At 44.6% G+C, this 23,798-nt stretch overlaps 1 protein-coding gene across 1 annotated transcript in view; it reads right to left on the bottom strand.

Annotated features, from left to right (window-relative positions):
* LOC130367336 (complement C3-like) overlaps positions 1-23,798 on the bottom strand; it is a 163,079-nt gene that overhangs the window by 38,260 nt on the left and 101,021 nt on the right. The window contains exons 24-28 of the mRNA XM_056569745.1: positions 20,670-20,745; positions 20,413-20,572; positions 20,234-20,332; positions 15,219-15,369; positions 1,511-1,671 (exon numbers count right to left, since the gene is read on the bottom strand). Coding sequence (XP_056425720.1) covers positions 1,511-1,671; positions 15,219-15,369; positions 20,234-20,332; positions 20,413-20,572; positions 20,670-20,745 — 647 coding nt within the window. The remainder of the gene's footprint in view (positions 1-1,510; positions 1,672-15,218; positions 15,370-20,233; positions 20,333-20,412; positions 20,573-20,669; positions 20,746-23,798) is intronic.

Below are 23,798 nucleotides of genomic sequence, written 5' to 3'. Positions count from 1 at the left end.
CCGTCTGGACACCAGGTACCCACGGGGATTGAACTACAGAAGTGACTTATCATAAATCTATTGTTGGGCCCTTCCCCCCATATAGCAATGGACCTGTGCTGAACTGAACATATTTTTGTTATTTCTTTATTTTGATGTTTTTCTGCATTTCTATTTGTTATACAGCACATATACCTTTATTTACATACTCAGCTGCTTGCATACTTATACTAATTACCGGAACACAAGCCATACGTACGAGAGGTGTGTCCTTTACTTGCTCATTACTTTCTCTGGCAGGTATAATTGCTGGATACTTTCTTCTGTGTAATATTGTTATGATTAAGGTTTACTTGCAAACCAAAACGCGTCGGCATTTCATTTGACTTTTACCGTGTACTTTTTCTTTGGATTTTTAATGGACTAATTAAAGTTTTGAAGTTATGGAGAACTTTTTTTTTTAAATCAACTGGTGCCAGAAAGTTAAACAGATTTGTAAATTATTTCTAGTAAAAAATATTAATCCTTCCAGTACTTATTAGCTGCTGAATGCTACAGGAGGAAATTCTTTTCTTTTTGGAACACAGAGCTCTCTGCTGACATCACGAGCACAGTACTCTCTGCTGACATCTCTGTCCATTTTAAGAACTGTCCAGAGTAGGAGAAAATTCCCATAGAAAACATATGCTGCTCTGGACAGTTCCTAAAATGGACAGAGATGTCAGCAGAGAGCACTGTGCTCATGATGTCAGCAGAGAGCTCTGTGTTCCAAAAAGAACATAATTTCCTCTGTAGTATTCAGCAGCTAATAAGTACTGGAAGGATTAAGATTTTTTTTTTATTAGAAGTAATTTACAAATCTGTTTTAACTTTCTGGCACCAGTTGATTTATAAAAAAAAAAAAAGTTTTCCACCGGAGTACCCCTTTAAAATCACTTCTATTAAAAAAATCTTAATCCTTCCAGTACTTTTTAGGGGCTGTATACTAAAGAGAAATACAAAAAAGAAATGCATTTCCTCTGATGTCCTGGCCACAGTGCTCTCTGCTGACCTCTGCTGTCCATTTTAGGAACTGTCCAGAGCAGCATATGTTTGCTATGGGGATTTTCTCCTGTTCTGGACAGTTTCTAAAATGGATAGCAGAGGTCAGCAGAGAGCACTGTGGTCAGGACATCACAGGAAATGCATTTCTTTTTGGGATTTCTCTTTAGTATACAGCCCCTAAAAAGTACTGGAAGGATTAAGATTTTTTTTAATGGAAGTGATTTACAAATTTGGTTAACTTTCTGGCATCAGTTGATTTAAAAAAAATAAAAAAAATAAAAAAAGGTTCAACGGGAGTACCCCTTTAAGGAAGCTGGAGCATCTTCTCTTTCTACTACGTATTTACCTGGGACCCGGCCCAGTTTCTTCCGTGCTTCCTATGAATGATCCCCCAGACGATAATGTTTGATTACTTGACATGGTGAGCTGACTCCTCTTTCTTTTCTATAGTATATAGTACACTGCAATACTTAGAGTCGGTACTTACTTGCATAGCGCTTTCTCCTCCATAAAATCTTCGGCTTATGAGCCAGCGGACAATGGGAGCGGTCAGGTCATACTGCTTTATAGTGAGGAGTGTGAGGAGAGCGTATGATGTCCCCTCTATAGTCACATGATCAGAGCCCATATCCTTCCACTGGGACTTATCTAGGAGGAAATCAGGTATATAAAATTATATATATACATATATATATATATATATATATATATATATATATATATTATATATAATTTTATATATATATATATATATATATATATATATATATATATATATATAAAATTCATTCATAGAAAGGTAAGAAAAAAGCAAAATATGGAAAAGACTGTCTGTTGCAGAGCTTCCCAACCAGGGTACCTCCAGCTGTTGCAGAACTACAACTACCAGCATGCCCGGACAGCCTTCGGCTGTCCGGGCATGCTGGTAGTTGTAGTTCTGCAACAGCTGGAGGTACCCTGGTTGGGAAACATTGGTCTATTAGTAGGGCCGGTTCTGCCTATAGGCAGAATAGGCAGCTGTCTAGGGCGCCCTTTTGATGAGGGCACCACTTTGCACGCTACAAGAATGTTAGTAGTCAGCTAGCATATGAAGCCCCCGCCCAGCCATTACCACCGTGTCACCCCAGTAGTAAGGAGATTACATGAGGAGGAGGTTTGTTACAGTGTGTTATCCCAGTAGTAAGGAGATTACATGAGGAGAAGGTTTGTTACAGTGTGTCACCCCAGTAGTAAGGAGATTACATGAGGAGGAGGTTTGTTACAGTGTGTCACCCCAGTAGTAAGGAGATTAGATGAGGAGGAGGTTTGTTACAGTGTGTCACCCCAGTAGTAAGGAGATTAGATGAGGAGGAGGTTTGTTACAGTGTGTCAACCCAGTAGTAAGGAGATTACATGAGGAGGAGGTTTGTTACAGTGTGTCACCCCAGTAGTAAGGTAATTACATGAGGAGGAGGTTTTTTACAGTGTGTCACCCCAGTAGTAAGGAGATTACATGAGGAGGAGGTTTGTTACAGTGTGTCACCCCAGTAGTAAGGAGGCTACATGAGGAGGAGGTTTGTTACAGTGTGTCACCCCAGTAGTAAGGTGATTACATGAGGAGGAGGTTTGTTACAGTGTCACCCCAGTAGTAAGGTGAGTACATGAGGAGGAGGTTTGTTACAGTGTGTCACCCCAGTAGTAAGGTGATTACATGAGGAGGAGGTTTGCTACAGTGTGCCACCCCAGTAGTAAGGTGATTACATGAGGAGGAGGTTTGTTACAGTGTCACCCCAGTAGTAAGGAGATTACATGAGGAGGAGGTTTGTTACAGTGTGTCACCCCAGTAGTAAGGAGATTACATGAGGAGGAGGTTTGTTACAGTGTCACCCCAGTAGTTAAGTGATTACATGAGGATGAGGTTTGTTACAGTGTGTCACCCCAGTAGTAAGGAGATTATATGAGGAGGAGGTTTGTTACAGTGTGTCACCCCAGTAGTAAGGAGATTACATGAGGAGGAGGTTTGTTACAGTGTGTCATCCCAGCAGTAAGGAGATTACGTGAGGAGAAGGTTTGTTACAGTGTGTCACCCCAGTAGTAAGGAGATTACATGAGGAGGAGGTTTGTTACAGTGTGTCACCCCAGTAGTAAGGAGATTACATGAGGAGGAGGTTTGTTACAGTGTGTCACCCCAGTAGTAAGGTGATTAGATGAGGAGGAGGTTTGTTACAGTGTGTCACCCCAGTAGTAAGGAGATTACATGAGGAGGAGGTTTGTTACAGTGTGTCAACCCAGTAGTAAGGAGATTACACGAGGAGGAGGTTTGTTACAGTGTGTCACCCCAGTAGTAAGGTAATTACATGAGGAGGAGGCTTGTTACAGTGTGTCACCCCAGTAGTAAGGAGATTAGATGAGGAGGTTTATTACAGTGTGTCACCCCAGTAGTAAGGAGATTACATGAGGAGGAGGTTTGTTACAGTGTGTCACCCCAGTAGTAAGGTGGGGTGTGTCAAAAGGTGGAGCCTATGGGCGAGGTCAAGGTGCCGTAAAATTGGCTTTCACCTAGGGTGGCAAAAATCCTTTCACCAGCCCTGTCTATTAGATAGTATGCAATGTTATAGTCATAGTTCAAATACTACAATATAGCTGTATAATACTGCACAGCATATAGTAACAGTAAAATAATAAACACATCATGAATAATATTAGTGGACGTAACAGTAACATAATACACAGTAGATAGAACAGTCATTTTTAATACTGAGATATGCTACATACGCACCGTATATAACAATGGCATAAATAATAATAGTATATAATAGTTCTAACAAAATGTACGATAAATAATATTAGCCAATATAGTCAGTAAGAATATAGATAGCAGTATAACATAGCAGTATATATAGTATAACAGTAAGAGGATATATACAACAAAAATAAACTATGAATAAGTATAAAACTATGGCATTAAAGGGGTTATCCAGCAAAAAACTTTTATATATATATATATATATATATATATATATATATATATATATATATCAACTGGCTCCAGAAAGTTATATAGATTTGTAAATTACTTCTATAAAAAAATCTTAATCCTTTCAGTACTTATGAGCTGCTGAAGTTGAGTTGTTCTTTTCTGTCTAAGTGCTCTCTGATGACACGTGTCTCGGGAACCACCCAGTTTAGAACCAAATCCCCATAGCAATCCTCTTCTACAGCAGCTGATTATTATTGAAAGAATTAAGATTTTTTAATAGAAGTGATTTACAAATCTGTTTAACTTTCTGGAGCCAGTTGATATATAAAAAAAAAAAGTTTTTTCCTGGAATACCCCTTTAATATTGATAATAGTATTTCTAAAAAATAAAAGTACAAAAAATAATAATAGCCAATATAACAGTAAGAGAATACATAACAAATATAACAATAATAAGTATAATATAGTATTAGTAGTGGATAATACTATGGTATCAGTGAGGTGGCCCAGTACGGGAGATGTTGTTACCCTTGCTTTCCTGTCAGGCAGCCTCCTTCAGTGTCCCCAGGGCCCCCTGAACCTGTTCCCCCCCCCCCCCCCGTACATATGTTCTGCAGTGTATTGTATTATAAATTGTCTTGTATCTTTAAGAGTTATGTCATGTGATATGTCATGTGATTATTACCCAGTAGGTACCAGTGATCAGGTGATCCCAAGAGTGATCTATGGGCTCCCTGCTGGTCTCTTAGCTCTTGTATCCTGCTGAGGTCCAGTGCAGTGTTGGAGACCTCAAAGTCCAGTCCTGCAGCCACCATCGAGTCAAGTAAGATAAAGTCGCAGCTTTATGAGTCAAGGCAGTCCCTGTCATCTGTCAAGTCAGTGTGGTCTGCATTCAATTGTCCAGTCCTACTACAAGTCCCAGCAAGCCTTTAAGGTCTCTGCATCACTGGTCACCTCCGTTGGCCCTGACTGAACTGTATAGACTTTACCACCTGTTTACCCTCAATACATCTACTGTTGTCTGTAACTTGGCGTCGGAGTCTTTATTGCCCCCGTGCCTCGCCCAGGATCCAGCGGTGGTATACCTTTGGGTGGTTATAGGCTAAACTACGCCCTGGCGTCACGAATACAAGGGGTTAATGCCATCTGCCCCTAGGGTAACAACATCTGCCCTCATCACACCCCGCTACCACATCAATAATAATAGAAATAATAGTAGTTAGAATTTTTTTACAATAAATAATATTAGCCAATATATAAGTAAGAGAATACATAGCAGTTATATACCAATCATAATTATAATACTGACTAGCACTGTATAAAACTATGGCATAAATAATAATAATAATAGTAATAATAATAGTTCAAAAAAAGGAAAAGTGTGATAAATATTATTAGCCAATATAACAGTAAGGGAATACATAACAGTTGTAACAATAATAATTATGATATTGTACTAGTAGTGAATAATACTATGGCATAAATAATAATAATAGTAATAAGAGTAGTTTAATAATAAAAATGTATGATAAATTATATTAGCCAATATAAAAGAAAGAAAATACATAGTAGTTAGTACAATAACAATTATAATACTGTATAGAACAATGACATAAATAATAATGGTAATAATACTGTATATACTAAAGCATAAGCAGAGTTTTTCAGGCTTATACTCGAGTGAACTCTCCGCCTGTCAATCCTTTCTCAGTGGTCTTCAACCTGCGGACCTCCAGATGTTGCAAAACTACAACTCCCAACACTATTGTATACATTTTTAATTGCAACCTCTAGTTGGATAGAGGAGTAACTCATAGAATCCCAATAAGGGACCCATTATAAAATAATTGATCCATTTATATGGCGCTATGGGAAAAATCACTAAGAGGGGCATTTACTAATCTTTTACTATGTAGTCTGGTTTTTACCCTGTTTTTTTCTACTTCATTTTTGACTATGTGCGACAAATTTACTAAATTGTTGCACGGCGTTAATAAATTTGGCACACATAGGCAAAAGTGGGAAATTTACTTCATGTAGTAGAAAAAATAGTCTGTTCCTCTTTCCAGCTGTCTGAATAGGTTTGGCTGCTGGTTTCCTTCTGGATCTTTTGTTTTTGAGTTTTTTTTTAGCCTTTTTCACCACATCTAAATAATTCAATAACTAAATTGTAGTCATGGCTCAGAATAGTGGTAAACGGCGTTTAGTGTGTGTGTGTGTGTGTGTGAGTGTGTGTTTATTACATTTTTTTTAACACTGTTTTTTCTCCCTAAATGTACTTACGATTTTTTTTTTTTTTGTTACTTCTTCTACAGATCCGTGGACTCCTTCGGATTCGGTGGACTACTTCGACGACCAGCGTTTTTCTTTGCTTGATGTTAATAAAATGGTTAACGAGGGCTTGTGGGGGAGTGTTTTTTTTTGTAATAAATTTTTTTTAAAACCTGTTGTGTTTTTTTTTTTTTTACTTTACTAGACAGGCTTAGTAGAGGAAGCTGTCTTACAGACGGAGTCCATTACTAAGCCGGGCTTAGCGTTAGCCACAAAAACAGCTAGCGCTAACCCCCAATTATTACCCCGTTACCCAACGCCACAGGGGTGCTGGGAAGAGTCGGTACCAACAGGCCCGGAGCGTCAAAAATTGCGCTCCTGGGCCTAGGCGGTAACAGGCTTGCATTATTTAGGCTGGGGAGGGCCAGTAACAATGGTCCTCGCCCACCCTGGCAACGTCAGGCTGTTACTGTTTGGTTGGTATTTGGCTGAGAATAAAAATAGGGGGAACCCTATGTGTTTTTTTTTAATATTACAGTAAGGACATGCTGGGAGTTGTAGTTGTGTGGTGCAGGAGATGTGTGGGCAAGTGACAAGCTTGTCCCCTGCCCCAGCTGCAGGACTACAACTCCCAGCATGCCCGTACAGTAAGGTGGGGCGGAGGCCGGGCACAGTGTTTCCCAACCTGGGAGTTGTAGTTTTGCAACATCTGGAGGCACCCTGGTTGGGAAACACTGTTTTAGGCCAGTGTTTCCCAACCAGGGTGCCTCCAGATGTTGCAAAACTACAACTCCCAGCATGCCTGGACAGCCAAAGGGTGTCCAGGCATGCTGGGAGTTGTAGTCTTGCAACTTCTGGAGGCACCCTGGTTGGGAAACACTGTCTTAGGGCTTGGGCAACTTACCGGCTTCCATAGGATCCAGCGCCGCACGACATTGCCGCGCAACAGTGCCTCCCGACGATCTCCGTCACCGATCGTAGCTGGAGCGTCGGAAGGGTAAGTGAACGTCTTCGCCAGTCCCCTTCAGCTGTTTGGTTTTGCAACAGCTGGAGGACTACAGTTTACAGACCACAAACCAGTGGTCTGCAAACTGTGGCCCTCAAGATGTTGCAAAACTACAACACCCAGCATGCCCTGACAGCCAAAGCCTTTGGCTCTCAGGGCAGGAGCCTGGGCTGACATTACAGTGCAGCCGCCCGGGCTCCTCATACGGCCTCCCCGCTACCCTCACTTATGGGACACTGATACCCCCCCCCCCCCCTTGTCTCCCACCCACGCTGCTCAGCTCCCGCTGCTACAAGACTACAACTCCCAGCGTGTCCTCACTGTAAGGGCATGCTGGGACTTGTAGTCTTGCAACAGCAGACAGATGGGAGTTGCGTGGCGCTGGCAGGTGAGAGGGGGGGATGTAAATCACTGCAGTGTCCCGGTAGCGCAGTGAGGGTAGCGGGGAGAAAGTATGTCGGAGCCCGGGCGGCAGTAGCTTTTCCTGCTCCATGTTGGAGCTGGAGTAAATTTAGTAAATTTTTACGGCCGTTGCGACAGTTTATTGCACAAACGCGACTGTCTCCGTTAATAAATACCTGACCACTGCAAGTCAAAAATGCAAACTAGCGTAAATCTAGCGGGAAATTTTTTTTTTACTTTCTAGCTCTTGCTAGAGAAAGTCGCACGAAAAATAGGGTAGGCGCAATTGCGACAATTTTGCGCCAAAAATAGTCAGAAAAAAATGACTAAACCCATTAGTAAATGCCCCTCTAAGAGAATATCTCCAATTTACTAGAGGCCCAGAAGGTCCCATAAATCAACATAAAGGTTGTGTTTTTAATACACACTTTATATTATTTGCACCTCACCAGATTAAACTTTTTTAGTGGTAAATAATAAAAGTTCAGTTTTAAGGGAAAACCCTAGTAAGAGGGCTTAGTCCTGGAGGGGTGTGTATACCCTGAAGGGAATTGGAATAAAGAGATTTATGTACCCTGGGTACCCTAAAGGGAGAACTGAAAAAGCACCTCCCAATAATGGGCAGTTTTTAATTCCACAGCAGAGTCCCATAGGACTTAATGTATTTGCACCCTCCGAATAGGGGACATTCCCAATAGCGGTTGTGGACAGACCCAATAGGGGACAAAACACTCCCAATAGGGGACAAAACACTCTCAATAGGGAACAACGGGGCTTATGTGCCACCCTACCTTGTACACAGGGCCGCCGTCACGGGGTACAACCAATACCCCAGTAAGTGGCTTTGGCAGCCCCAGCACACCACTTGTACCAAATCATCCTGTTCCAAATCATACCCCCATGCCAAATCATTCCCCCATTTCCTCATCACCTTGCCAAATCTCCCCCCCCCCCCCCCCCCTCATGCCAAATTATTCCTCCATTCCCTCATCCCCCTGTTTTCCTTACTTCTTACCTGGCCAGCAGGCAGTGATGAGTGACGCTCCTCTGCGCCTCCCTGAGGAGGGGATGATTTGGCATGGGGATAAGGGAATGGGGGAATGATTTGGCAATGCGGGGGAAATGATTTGGCATTACTTTTTCTAATTAGTTGTATTGTTGAGATTTTTTTAAAGCCTTATTACAGTGCAAAATTATTTATTTATATTTAGCTTTTTATCGTGTTTTGTAGGTAATTACACTCTGGAGTGAGTACAGAACAGTATAGGGGGAGATTTATCAAAACCCGTGCAGAGGAAAAGTTGCCCAGTTGCCCATAGCAACCAATCAGATCGCTTCTTTTATTTTTAACAAGGCCTCTGCAAAATGAAAGAAACGATCTGATTGGTTGCTATGGGCAACTGGGCAACTTTTCCTCTGCACAGGTGTCACGATTCGGCTGGCAGGAGGTGGATCCTCTGTGCCAGAGAGGGATTGGCGTGGACCGTGCTGGTGGACCGGTTCTAAGTTGCTACTGGTATTCACCAGAGCCCGCCGCAAAGCGGGATGGTCTTGCAGCGGCGGTAGCAACCAGGTCGTATCCACCAGCAACGGCTCAACCTCTCTGACTGCTGAAGATAGGCGCGGTACAAGGGAATAGACAAGAGCAAGGTCGGACGTAGCAGAAGGTCAGGGCAGGCAGCAAGGATCGTAGTCAGGGGCAATGGCAGGAGGTCTGGAACACAGGCTAGGAACACACAAGGGAACGCTTTCACTGGCACAATGGCAACAAGATCCGGCGAGGGAGTGCAGGGGAAGTGAGGTATAAGTAGGGAGTGCACAGGTGAGAATACTGATTAGGCCTGCTGCGCCAATCAGTGGCGCAGCGGCCCTTTAAATGGCAGAGACCCGGCGCGCGCGCGCCCTAAGGAGCGGGGCCGCGCGCGCCGGGACAACACAGACGGGGAACGGGTCAGGTACGGGAGCCGAGATGCGCATCGCGAGTGGGCGCGTCCCGCATCGCGAATCGCATCCCGGCTGGGAGTAATATCGCAGCGTACCCGGTCAGCAGGTCTGCCCGGGGCGCTGCGAATGAGAGAACGCTGCGAGCGCTCCGGGGAGGAGCGGGGACCCGGAGCGCTCGGCGTAACAGTACCCCCCCCCCCCTTGGGTCTCCCCCTCTTTTTGGAGCCAGAGAACCTGAGGATAAGACTTTTGTCCAGGATGTTGTCCTCAGGTTCCCAGGATCTCTCCTCAGGGCCGCAATTCTCCCAGTCGACCAAGAAGAATCTTTTACCTCTGACCGTCTTGGATGCTAGAATCTCCTTCACAGAAAAGACGTCAGAAGAACCGGAAACAGGAGTGGGAGAAACAACTTTGGGAGAGAAGCGGTTAAGGATGAGTGGTTTAAGGAGAGAGACATGGAAGGCATTGGGAATACGGAGAGAAGGAGGAAGAAGGAGTTTGTAAGAGACAGGGTTGATCTGGCACTTGATTTTGAAAGGACCAAGATAGCGTGGTCCCAGTTTATAACTGGGGACACGAAAGCGGACATATTTAGCGGAGAGCCATACCTTGTCTCCGGGAGCAAAAATGGGGGGAGTTCTTCTTTTTTTATCAGCAAATCTTTTCATCCGGGATGAAGCCTGTAAAAGAGAATTTTGGGTCTCTTTCCATATGGTGGAAAGATCACGAGTCACTTCATCCACAGCGGGCAAACCAGAGGGCAAGGGAGTAGGGAGGGGAGGAAGAGGGTGACGGCCGTACACCACGAAAAATGGGGATTTAGCAGAAGATTCGGAGACTCTGAAGTTGTATGAGAATTCGGCCCATGGTAGAAGATCTGCCCAGTCATCCTGGCGGGAGGAAACAAAATGCCGTAAATAGTCACCCAGGACCTGATTAACTCTTTCTACTTGCCCATTGGATTGGGGATGATAAGAAGAAGAGAAGTTTAATTTGATCTTGAGCTGTTTACAGAGGGCCCTCCAGAATTTAGACACGAATTGGACGCCTCTATCTGAGACGATATGCGTGGGCAAACCGTGAAGGCGAAAAATGTGTACAAAAAATTGCTTTGCCAACTGAGGCGATGAAGGAAGACCAGGAAGAGGAATAAAATGTGCCATCTTGGAAAATCGATCAACGACCACCCAAACAACTGTGTTGCCACGGGATGAGGGCAAGTCCGTAATAAAGTCCATACCAATCTGTGACCAAGGCTGTTCAGGAACAGGCAGAGGATGAAGGAGACCAGCAGGCTTCTGGCGAGGAGTCTTATCCCGGGCACAGACAGTACAGGCCCGCACGAAATCAATAACATCAGTCTCCAGAGTCGGCCACCAATAAAATCGAGAGATGAGTTGCAAGGATTTTTTGATGCCCACATGGCCTGCGAGGTGGGAGGAGTGTCCCCATTTGAGAATCCCGAGACGCTTGCGTGGAGAAACGAAGGTCTTCCCTGGAGGAGTTTGCCTGATGGAAGCTGGAGAAGTGGAGATCAGACAGTCCGGAGGAATGATGTGTTGCGGAGAGACCTCTACTTCAGAGGCATCAGAAGAACGAGAGAGGGCATCGGCCCTAATGTTCTTGTCAGCAGGGCGAAAATGGATTTCAAAGTTAAAACGGGCAAAGAACAACGACCACCTAGCCTGGCGAGGGTTCAGTCGTTGGGCAGACTGGAGATAGGAGAGATTCTTGTGATCAGTGTATATGATAACTGGAAATTTTGATCCCTCCAGCAGGTGCCTCCATTCCTCAAGCGCCAATTTAATGGCCAGTAGTTCTCGATCCCCGATGGAATAGTTTCTCTCCGCCGGGGAGAAGGTCCTAGAAAAAAAACCACAAGTCACAGCATGCCCGGAATAATTTTTTTGTAGAAGGACAGCTCCAGCTCCCACTGAGGAGGCATCTACCTCCAATAGGAAGGGTTTAGCTGGGTCAGGTCTGGAGAGCACGGGAGCAGAAGAAAAGGCAGACTTGAGATGTTTAAATGCGTCTTCCGCTTGAGGGGACCAGGACTTGGGATTGGCATTTTTCTTGGTTAAAGCCACGATAGGAGCCACAATAGTGGAAAAGTGTGGAATAAACTGTCTGTAATAATTGGCGAACCCCAAAAAACGTTGGATAGCACGGAGTCCGGAGGGGCGTGGCCAATCTAAGACGGCAGAGAGTTTATCTGGGTCCATTTGTAGTCCCTGGCCAGAGACCAAGTATCCTAGGAAAGGAAGAGATTGACATTCAAAGAGACATTTCTCCATTTTGGCATAAAGTTGATTGTCACGAAGTCTCTGAAGAACCATGCGGACATGCTGGCGGTGTTCTTCTAAGTTGGCAGAAAAAATCAGAATATCGTCCAGATAAACCACAACACAGGAATATAGGAGATCACGAAAAATTTCATTAACAAAGTCTTGGAAGATGGCAGGGGCGTTGGATAGGCCAAAGGGCATGACCAGATACTCAAAGTGTCCATCTCTGGTGTTAAATGCGGTCTTCCATTCGTCCCCCTCCCTGATGCGGATGAGATTATAAGCACCTCTTAAGTCCAGTTTGGTAAAGATGTGGGCACCTTGTAAGTGATCAAAGAGTTCCGAGATAAGAGGTAAGAGGTAGCGTTTTTTTACCGTGATTTTATTAAGTCCGCGGTAATCAATACAAGGACGTAGGGAGCCATCTTTTTTGGACACAAAAAAAAATCCAGCTCCGGCAGGAGAAGAGGACTTGCGGATAAACCCCTTTTTTAAATTCTCCTGGATGTACTCCGACATGGCAAGAGTCTCTGGAGCAGACAGAGGATAGATTCTGCCCCGGGGTGGGGTAGTACCCTGGAGGAGGTCAATAGGACAGTCATAAGGCCTGTGAGGAGGCAAAGTCTCAGCTTGCTTTTTGCAAAAAACGTCAGAATAGTCCATATAAGCCTTAGGAAGACCGGATACAGGGGGAACCACAGGGTCACGGCAAGGAGTACTGGGAACCGATTTAAGACAGTCCTTGTGACAAGAAGTACCCCAGTTCTTGATTTCTCCTGTGGACCAATCAAGGGTTGGGGAATGGCGTTGAAGCCACGGTAATCCAAGAAGAATTTCAGAAGTGCAGTTGGAGAGGACCAAAAATTCAATTTTTTCGTGATGAGATCCGATGCACATTAGGAGAGGTTCCGTGCGGTAACGCACGGTACAGTCCAATCTTTCATTGTTAACAGAATTGATGTAGAGGGGTCTGGCGAGACTGGTCACCGGGATGTTGAACCTGTTGATGAGAGAGGCCAAAATAAAATTTCCTGCAGATCCGGAATCCAAGAAGGCCGTAGTAGAGAAGGAGAAGGTAGAGGAAGATATCCGCACAGGCACAGTAAGGCGTGGAGAAGCAGAGTAGACATCAAGAACTGTCTCATCTTTGTGCGGAGTCAGCATACGTCTTTCCAGGCGGGGAGGACGGATAGGACAATCTTTCAAGAAGTGTTCGGTACCGGCACAGTACAGGCATAGGTTCTCCATGCGGCGTCGTGTCCTCTCTTGAGGTGTCAAGCGAGACCGGTCAACTTGCATAGCCTCCACGGCGGGAGGCACAGGAACGGATTGGAGAGGACCAGAGGAGAGAGGAGCCGGGGAGAGAAACCGCCTCGTGCGAACAAAGTCCATATCCTGGCGGAGCTCCTGACGCCTTTCGGAAAAACGCATGTCAATGCGGGTGGCAAGATGAATAAGTTCATGCAGGTTAGCAGGAATTTCTCGTGCGGCCAGCACATTTTTAATGTTACTGGATAGGCCTTTTTTAAAGGTCGCGCAGAGGGCCTCATTATTCCAGGATAATTCGGAGGCAAGAGTACGGAATTGGATGGCGTACTCGCCAACAGAAGAATTACCCTGGACCAGGTTCAGCAGGGCAGTCTCAGCAGAAGAGGCTCGGGCAGGTTCCTCAAAGACACTTCGGATCTCCGTGAAGAAGGAGTGTACAGAGGCAGTGACAGGGTCATTGCGGTCCCAGAGCGGTGTGGCCCATGACAGAGCTTTCCCAGACAGAAGGCTGACTACGAAAGCCACCTTAGACCTTTCAGTTGGAAACTGGTCCGACATCATCTCCAAGTGCAGGGAACATTGCGAAAGAAAGCCACGGCAAAACTTAGAGTCCCCATCAAATTTATCCGGCAAGGATAATCGTAAGCCGGAAGCGGCCACTCGCTGCGGAGGAGGTGCAGGAGCTGGCGGAGGAGATTGTTGCTGGAGCTGTGGTAATAGCTGCTGTAGCATCACGGTCAGTTGAGACAGCTGGTGACCTTGTTGCGCTATCTGTTGCGACTGCTGGGCGACCACCGTAGTGAGGTCGGCGACAACTGGCAGTGGGACTTCAGCGGGATCCATGGCCGGATCTACTGTCACGATTCGGCTGGCAGGAGGTGGATCCTCTGTGCCAGAGAGGGATTGGCGTGGACCGTGCTGGTGGACCGGTTCTAAGTTGCTACTGGTATTCACCAGAGCCCGCCGCAAAGCGGGATGGTCTTGCAGCGGCGGTAGCAACCAGGTCGTATCCACCAGCAACGGCTCAACCTCTCTGACTGCTGAAGATAGGCGCGGTACAAGGGAATAGACAAGAGCAAGGTCGGACGTAGCAGAAGGTCAGGGCAGGCAGCAAGGATCGTAGTCAGGGGCAACGGCAGGAGGTCTGGAACACAGGCTAGGAACACACAAGGGAACGCTTTCACTGGCACAATGGCAACAAGATCCGGCGAGGGAGTGCAGGGGAAGTGAGGTATAAGTAGGGAGTGCACAGGTGAGAATACTGATTAGGCCTGCTGCGCCAATCAGTGGCGCAGCGGCCCTTTAAATGGCAGAGACCCGGTGCGCGCGTGCCCTAAGGAGCGGGGCCGCGCGCGCCGGGACAACACAGACGGGGAACGGGTCAGGTACGGGAGCCGAGATGCGCATCGCGAGCGGGCGCGTCCCGCATCGCGAATCGCATCCCGGCTGGGAGTAATATCGCAGCGTACCCGGTCAGCAGGTCTGACCGGGGCGCTGCGAATGAGAGAACGCTGCGAGCGCTCCGGGGAGGAGCGGGGACCCGGAGCGCTCGGCGTAACAACAGGTTTTGATAAATCTCCCCCATTGTGTCATTTGGAAAGATGTTTGAGCCTTTTTTCCCAATAAGGGATATCTCCCAATAGCGGACACTTTTTTATTCCCCGTGAATGTCCGATATTGAGACAATAAATAGTATTAGCCAATATAACAGTCAGAGTATACATAGCAGTTGTAAGAATAATAATTATAATACTGTACTAGTAGTATATAATGCTATGGCATTCATGACAATACTAGTAATTAAAATGTAAATAATATTAGTAGATGTCACAGTTACATAATACATTGAGGAGAGGAGGGATGTTCAAAAAGTTTACGCACATTTTGCAGTAAATGGTGAAGACGGTAGTAAACAGTCGTGTCTTGTGACTAGTCCAAGACGGAATTTATCATTTATGTCATTTATTTAGAAATATATAGAGAGTTTAAAAATAGAATTGGGAAACTTTTTGAATATCCCTCGTATAATATTGTGTAAATTGTGTCTAATGTGAATTACCTGTAGCTGCAGACATCAATTTTGTAGTGCTTTTAAGTCTTCCCGAAAGAGAAAGCGCATAGGAAGTAATTGCGATGGAATATGGTGCGGTCAGAGCTGTATACGTTTGTTCCAAATACAAGGAGGCCATGGCAACACTGTACTCTAAATTCTGGGGGGGGGGGGGAGGATTTAATAAATAAAAGTAAATCAATAGAAATAAACATTCTGATTTTATAGCTACCATTGTGTTCCATGTAGAGATATGTACTTGGAAAATAAGTGGAAGATGAGTAAGTAGAAGGAGATAAGAAAGTGCAAAAAATCCAACATAAACCCCATGTATGCATACTGTCAGAACCTATAGGGTTAAAAAGGTTCTGACAGATTCTTTGTTGTTTTTTGTTGCTGGGTTACGCCTGGCTCTCTGGACTGGTCAGCTGACCTGGATTGGAGCACCTGTTCTGGCTCCATATAAGCTGGCAGTCTACTCCCAGTCAGTGCTTGCTATAGAGCTCAGTTTGTACTCTAGCTAGCGTTCTTCTGTATTTGGTATATCTGGCTTTTTGAACCTTTGGCTCCTCTGTCTGACTGTTCTCTCTGGTATTAGCGATTTTGTACTGTGACATCTCCTGGCTTCAGACGCGGATAGTTGACATTGGACTTATTGTGTGAGTGTTTAGTCTTTCTTTGTTAGTCTGTCTGTATCCTACTGTCCCCTGACTTGAGTCTGTGTTATTGTAGTTTATTATTTTGACAAATACACCCCTCACGTATTAAGGAAGGGACTGTCTTCGTGGTTAACCTGTTGTTTAGGGCAGGTACGTAAGTAGGCAGGGACAGGGGAGTGGTCGAGTGTAGTGTGCACTTCTTCTCTGCCCATTCCTGACACATACCTTTACCACCAGCATGGAAAGATGGCATTGACCAAAGCTAGTAGAACCACAGATATCTAATAATAAGGCATGTCCTGGTGCCATTATTTTTTTTTTAAGACCAAGTACTCACTGATACCGAGTAATATTTTTTTTTAATGTCATATGACAGCAGATGTGGCTTTAGACTTTTTAAAACCTTAGGCGAAAGTCAAACATAAGGTTCTCACTGACACCCATAATTCAGATATATCCCCAGTAGGTAGGGAATCCCCCTACTGGTAAAAGCCCCCAGTAGGTAGGTAGGGAATCCCCTCTATTAGGTAGAAGCCCCCAGTAGGTAGGTAGGGAGTACCCCTATTAGTTTGAAGCCCCCAGTAGGTAGGGAATCCCCCTATTAGTTTTAAACCCCCAAGAAACTAAAAATATAAAAAGAGAGCACTCCATAGTGTAAAACCGACTGGGTAGGTATTAGTAGAAGGATTCTTACCCCAGGTGGTTGTGTGAACTCACACACAACAATGGACAGCGTGTAAGGATTGTTAGAGCCCGGTCTGCAGCCTCCCAACCAAGTAGATAGAGACAAATGGACTTCAAAGGTACGGTGGGTCTTTGCGGCGCTGACTCGGAAGTATCAAAGGTTTATAAAAATGCAACGCGTTTCACCGCACATGCACGGCTTCATCAGTGCCTGATGAAGCCACGCATGTGTGGTGAAACGCATTGCATTTTAATAAACTTTTTGTACTCACCCGATGTGCCTTTTGCGAGTCGGCGCCGCAAAAGACCCACGGCACCTTTGAAGTCCATTTGTCTCCTTAAACCCCCAGGAGGTAGGTAGGGAATCCCCTTTAAGTTAGAAGCCCCCAGTAGGTAGGGAAACCCCCTTTTACGTAGAAGCCTCCAGAAGGTTCGAAGGTAGGTAGAAAAACCCTCCCCTGAGTAGAAACCCCCAGGAAAAAAAGACAAATTGGGAATCCCCCTATTAGGTAGGTAGGGATTCCTGCCCATTTTAGCTAGAAGTCCCCTACAGTTAGGTAGTCAGGTAGGTAGGGAACTTCCTAATACATAGATGCCCCCATTAGTTAGTTTCCTCCAATAAGTCGCCTCCAAAAGAAAATGTAAATCCCACTCACCTTCCCTCCCCTACAACACTGAAGCCTCTGCATCCTTCTCTCTGTTAGGAATGCAGGACCTTCTCTTGCACCCCATTTGATTATGTCATTTTATCATATGGCATAATAGATAACAGAGAAAACGATGAAGAGGCCTCAGAGGAGAAAAGGTAAGAGGGATTTACATTTTTTTGGTTTATGTATCGAGGGCTTTCTCACAAGTACAAGCACTAATGCAAATGTCTGGAATCGGTGCCGATACTTATACCAGTTTTGGTATTGGGGCATCCCTAATAATAATTGTAGTAAGTCAGCACTGCAGAGAGCCTTCTGCATCTGTCTGTCATTAAGTGTGACAGGTTTTTTTGTTTTATTATTGTGAAAAGGCTGTGCATAGAGGATTTTGTGTCCTGGACATAAATGATGATAGCTTGGACCTAAGGTGTACTTGTCATTAGTGATGAGCGGCATATGCCATATTCGAATTTGCGATATTTTGCAAATATATGGACGAATATTCGTGAAATTCGCATATTCAACATATTTGCGGTTATTTTTGCTTTGCATAAATGCGCATGCGCATATGCTTATTAACATGTGCGCATGCGGATAACTATCTACCGATCTATCTAATTACGTATATATATGGCACTATATTCGTCATATTTGAGAATATGGGAAATCCGCTGTAAATATTTGAATTGTGAATATTCGCGCTCAACACTACTTGTCATTTGGATAAACCTTTCACATGTCCTGCCGGGAGAAGTCTCCGCTGCTGTGCGCTTCTCTCCCTGCCTCTGTGTCACATGATTAAAACCAGCTCATTGACTTAAATTGTCAGTTTGTCTTGATCATGTGACACTGAGCCGAGTGAGAACACGATGCGTAAACTTTCACTGGCTTGCTTTCCTGATCTATGAAGGTCTGAACACTCAGACCCCCTGCCAATCAAAACTTAGGACATTCCAAAACATACCTGAGCCTCCTTCATGCTTCACAGCAGGTACAGTGTTATTTTCTTTTTATGCCTTATTTTTTGTCTGTGAACATAGAGCCGATGTGTCTGGTCAAAAAGATCCAATTTTGTCTCATCTGTCCAAAGGACAAACCACAAACCTTCTGGGAGAATACACTTCTCAAATGGTTGTGTTACAAAATATTAAGTTCATGGACCATTATTTTTGTCCAGGACAGTTTCATTATTTTGTTTTTCAAACTAATTCTGCTGACCCACAATTCACAAGCAATGTCTGATTTTCATTAGTTATTTTCAGTAAATTTTTATTGATTATGACGTTTGTCGGTTTCAGTTTATTTCAGGGGTTTTGTGGGGTTTTCTGTCTTTAAAGGGGTACTCTGGCCCTAATACATCTTATCCCCTATCCATGTCTGATGGGTCCCGCCGCTGGGGACCCCCGCAATCTGTCATTCAGCATCCACCTTTGCGAGCTCTCCGCAGCTCTGGTGGCTCCGAGTGTGCAGCGTGATGACCACGGGGCCGGAGTATCGTGACGTCACGACTACACCCCTGTGTGACCCCCAGCGGCGGGACCCCCCCCGCGATCAGAAATCTTATTCCCTATACTTTGGATAGGGGATAAGATGTATTAGGGCCTGAGTACCCCTTTAACGGAAGGTGCCAACAGTTTTGTCTACTGAACACCCCTAAGTGACTTAACAGTGATATACTGGGCTTTTAGGGCTCTTATACAGAGCTGCACATGTTTTGGGCTGAAGTAAAGCTTCAGACAGAACTAATTTGGTCTAAAGCCAAAAAATTTTCCAGACTTTGGCAAAATGGCAGAACAGAACATTTTGGGCTGCATTTTTGGTCTATTTCACTAAAACCAGAAGTGCGAACAAAATTTCATGAAAAGATTTAAATTTTTTTTCTGTGTTATTTCCACTTCTCGTTATATAGTGGTACTCCACTGCCCCAGTGTTCAGAATTCAGAAGTTTTGTTCCGAATGCTGTGTGCGGGCTGTGGGGGTCATGATGTCATGGCATCACCCCTCAAGATGTCAAGCCAAGTCCCCTTAATGCAAGTCTATGGGAGGGGCATGGCAACTGTCATGCCCCTTCCCATAGACTTGCATTGAGGGGGCGTGGTTATGGCATTATGAACCCTGCAACCCGCACCCAGTGTTTGGAACAAAATGTTCTGAATGCTGGGGCAGTGGAGTACCCCTTTAATAAATAATGCTGACCAAAATGAGGACAAAAATACTGTGTGTGAATAAAGCCATAGAAATGAAAAATGAATAACAAGAAGATGGGTAAGAAAAAGAATAATAAAGTGAATAAAATGGAAACAAATTAGAGGAAGATTAAGGATATAAAGATGAATAAGAGGGAAATAAAAACGAATAAAATGGCAGAACAATATATAGATGATTATGAAACGGAAGATGAACAGGAAGATAAGAAAATTACAGAAAATAAGAGGGAAATATTACACGGGGGAAGAAAAAGAATAAGAATCAGAAGACAAAAAAAAAATAAGAAAAAAGGTACGAAACAATAAGAGAAAGAAAAGGGGAGAAGAAAAAGAAGAGGAGGACAAAAATAAGAGTAAAATATAGAGAAATAAAAATAAGAATAGAAAGATGGTTATAAGGCGACGGAAGCAGAATAGGAAGATGAAGAATAATAATAATAATAAAAATAAAAATAAAAATAAAAATAATAATAAAAATAAAAATAATAATAATAATAATAATAATAAAAAAAATAATAAATAATAGTGAGAAGAATAAAATTAAGAATGAGAAGGTGAATAAGGGGGAAAAAGAGAAGAAGGTAAATAGGAGAAGGATGAATATTCAGGGAAAGGCCGGATGAGATGAAAGAAGAGAAAAGAAAAACAAATAACAAAACGGAACAATAGAGGTAAAAGGAGAAGAGGAGAAGGTAGATAGTGTAACTTGTAGCAGAAATGGTGTAAGTGAACAATCACAATGGACATTCTTAGTCAAGGCCAACTGAGTGCAAGGTGTTTGGGATCTGATGCTGCACGACTAGTTATGTGCCGGCGTCACTCACATTAATCGATTGGTGACAAAGGTTTTGTGTCTCCAGCATAGCAATGAGCACGAAGGCTGTCAGAAGGGTTTTTGGTTCTGGAGACTGATTCAGTCCTCCCTGGATGGAAGAGAAAACATCATATTGGGATAAGGATCTGTTAATAGGAGGTGGAAGAGTTATGTGTCTTTTCTACATACTGTCATTGATTGGTCAGAGACAGGGTCATCCTCCACAAATGATCCATCTGAACTTTGCTTCTCTAAAATTAACCATTTGATGGCGCCACAAACAAATTTCGTGTCAACTTCGATCTTGGTCCAAGCAGCATATAGAACTTTTACAACAAAGGCGGTAAACCTGAGCAACAGAGACAGAACAATGAGAAACTACAGAATATTAAAATGTTGGGGTCACAGCATGAGGACATTTCTATAAGAATTAAAAAAAAAGTTACCATGTGCTTGATGGCTTTCCTTGGGAAATTCCATAAGAATAATTAGGTTTACTAAGTGTCCGTTGTTTACTGAAACCTGCCGAACAACAAAAAATGAAGAGTACGTAAAGAGTCCATGATTCTGGGATAATTGGGGGAGGGGAGTTTTTTGTCTTCTGGGGACCACCTAGTGGTGGGCCTGACATTTATATTTTTATTGACCCTAGCGACGCCACTGGTAAGCATTGGATGCCGATCCTTTCTGATGTGTTGGCTGAATCGTTGATTTTGTAACGTGTATGGGTCTCTTTTTATCTACCATTGTAGCAGCAGCAGTGTCCATCTTATTATCACAGACACAATAAAGTGATGCCAGTGTGTATATATATATATATATATCAGAAGATCTACTACCATTTAATATACCGTATATCCCGGCGTATAACCCCGAATTTTCTTCTGAAAAGTCGGGGGTCGTCTTATACGCCGGGTATAGGGGTCCGGCATAGGAATGCTTATGATTATCGTGCCGGCTCCTGTGTGCGGCTGCAGGCGGGGGCCGGCCAGAGCATGTACAGACTATATACAAACTATATACTATGTACAAACTGTATACTTAAAAACCAGGGTGCCTCCAGCTGTTGTAAAACTACAACTCCCAGCATGCCCGGACCGGCAAAGGCTGTCCGGGCATGCTGGTAGTTGTAGTTTCACAACAGCTGGAGGCACCCTGGTTTTTAGTATACATGAATTAGTTTTTACATGCTCTGGCCGGCCCCCGCCTGCAGCCGCACACAGGAGCCGGCACGATAATCATAAGCATTCCTATGCCGGACATCCCTGTGTCCCGAAAAATCACTTACCATTCCCCGCCCGCCGCGCGTCCTCCTGCGGTCTTCCTCCAGTCCTTCTGCGCTTCTCCACCGCTCTATGGTTGTACGCACGGGACGTCAGTGACGTCCCGTGCGTATAACCATAGAGGCGCAGGAGGACCGGAGGAGGACGAGCGCGGCCGGGGCCTGGTGAGTGACCGGCGGCGCGTCATCTACAGTGTTCCGATCACCGCTCCTCCGGTCCCGGGACTGCTGATATGGTCCATAGGCCATAGCAGTAGATTGTGACCCCGGGCCGGAGAAGCGCTGACCGGAACACTGTGGGGGCAGTACACAGACATACAGCCTCCAGCCATACACTCTATATGGCTGGAAGTTGTATGTATGTGGGGGGAGCTGCCTACTATTGTGGGGGAGGGATCTGCCTACTATTGTGGGGGAGGGAGCTGCCTACTATTGTGGGGGAACTGCCTACTATTGTGGGGGAGGGAGCTGCCGACTATTGTGGGGGAACTGCCTACTAATGTGGGGGGAGCTGCCTACTATTGTGGGGGAAGGAGCTGCCTACTATTGTGGGGGGGGGGGAGAGCTGCCTACTATTGTGGGGGGGGGAGCTGCCTACTATTGTGGGGGGGGGGGAGCTGCCTACTATTGTGGGGGGGGGGGGGGAGCTGCCGACCTAATGTGGGGGAGCTGCCGACCTAATGTGGGGGAACATGCTGCCGACCTAATGTGGGGGAACATGCTGCCGACCTAATGTGGGGGAACTATAAGGCACTGTACATAGCGGTAGGAGGGGTAGTCTTATGCGGCAAGTATATCCCAAACTCTATATTTTAACTGTAAAAGTTGGGGGTCGTCTTATACGCCCAGTCGTCTTATACGCCGGCATATACGGTAGTCGAGGCCCACAGCTTAGGCTCCCCCTCCCTTTAGAATGAACTCTGCACAGGCCACAGGGCACGCCTAGAAAATTCTCCTATTATTGTAATTAGGGTCTGGTACAGTCTATTGGGTCTATGTCTATGGGCTTGGCATGAAGCCTATCTCTAAATGCTGTTAAATATTGTTCAGACATGATGGCTACATCCATAATAATGTTCAAACTTTCTTAAACCTACAATCAGAAAACAAAAAAAGGTTAGAAAAAAAAAACAAGTTTCAGTATCTGGCTCTTAAAAAATTTTAAGAAATTCAAAAAGAAAAGAGCTTCCTGTGGATCAAACAGTACTGGAAGGATTAAGAAATTCAAAAAGAAAAGAGCTTCCTGTGGATCAAACAGTACTGGAAGGATTAAGAAGTAATTTACAAATCTGTTAAATTTTCTGGCACCACTTGATCAAACAAAATGTTTTCCAGTGGAGTACCCCTTTAGGGTGCATTCACACGTAGTAAATCAAGAGTAATTCACGGCGAAAAATTTACGGGGCGAAAGAAAGAATTACATTTTTGCGCAAAATTTGCGCAAAATTTGTGCGCATATTTGCACGGAATTGCGTGCAGAAATGCACGCAGAATTGCGCTCGGAAATGGGGGAGAAAGAAGTGAAGGGTTTATCAGCCATTTCCACGTGAATTCTGCATAAATTGCGCACAAATTGTGCGCGAATTCCGCTCGAAAACAATGTCGGGCGGATTTTTTTTTTTTACCATTGACTTCTATTGATTTCTGCTAGCGGATTCCGCTTGAAGAATGAACATGCTCATTCTTCAATCGGAACGGAATTCAGCGTCGGAATTCCGCTAGCAGTGTGAACTGGACAGAGGAAAAAACATTAAAGTCAATGGGCAGAGGAGATGTGAATTCATTTGGAGCAGAGAATTCAAGAGGAATTACTCAAGTAAATTCCTCTTGAATTACTCCGTGTGAACGAGCCCTTAATGTCATTTTATTTGCGTTCTTCTCTGTTATGTATTCACCGGTGCGCTCAGCTGCACGGTCCACCACGCCAGGTCCGCAGTATGTAGTGGCGCTTAATCCTCACAGATATAGTCCCAAAATTTAAAGTAATGTTGCTGAGAAGGAATATAAGATGGCACTCACGTACTGAGTTGAGAAAACTTTGTATTCTTTTTTGATGGGGTAGCAAAGTCATAAAATCAACAGAGCGGTAGCTTGGGACGATGACCGTTTCGCAGGTGCTACCTGCTTCAACCGGCCCCTACAGGGGCCGGTTGAAGTAGGTAGCCCCTGCGAAACATTCGTAGGGGCCAGTTAAAGCAAGTAGCACCTGCGAAACGGTCATCGTCCCAAGCTATTGCTCTGTTGTTTTTTTGGCTTTGCTACCGTATCCATAAGGAATACAAAGTTTTTTCAA

The sequence above is a fragment of the Hyla sarda genome, chromosome 4, assembly GCF_029499605.1.
Source record: "Hyla sarda isolate aHylSar1 chromosome 4, aHylSar1.hap1, whole genome shotgun sequence".
Classification (NCBI taxonomy): Eukaryota; Metazoa; Chordata; class Amphibia; order Anura; family Hylidae; genus Hyla; species Hyla sarda.
Note: the sequence above shows the minus strand (reverse complement) of the source record. Positions and strands in the feature narration are given on the sequence as shown.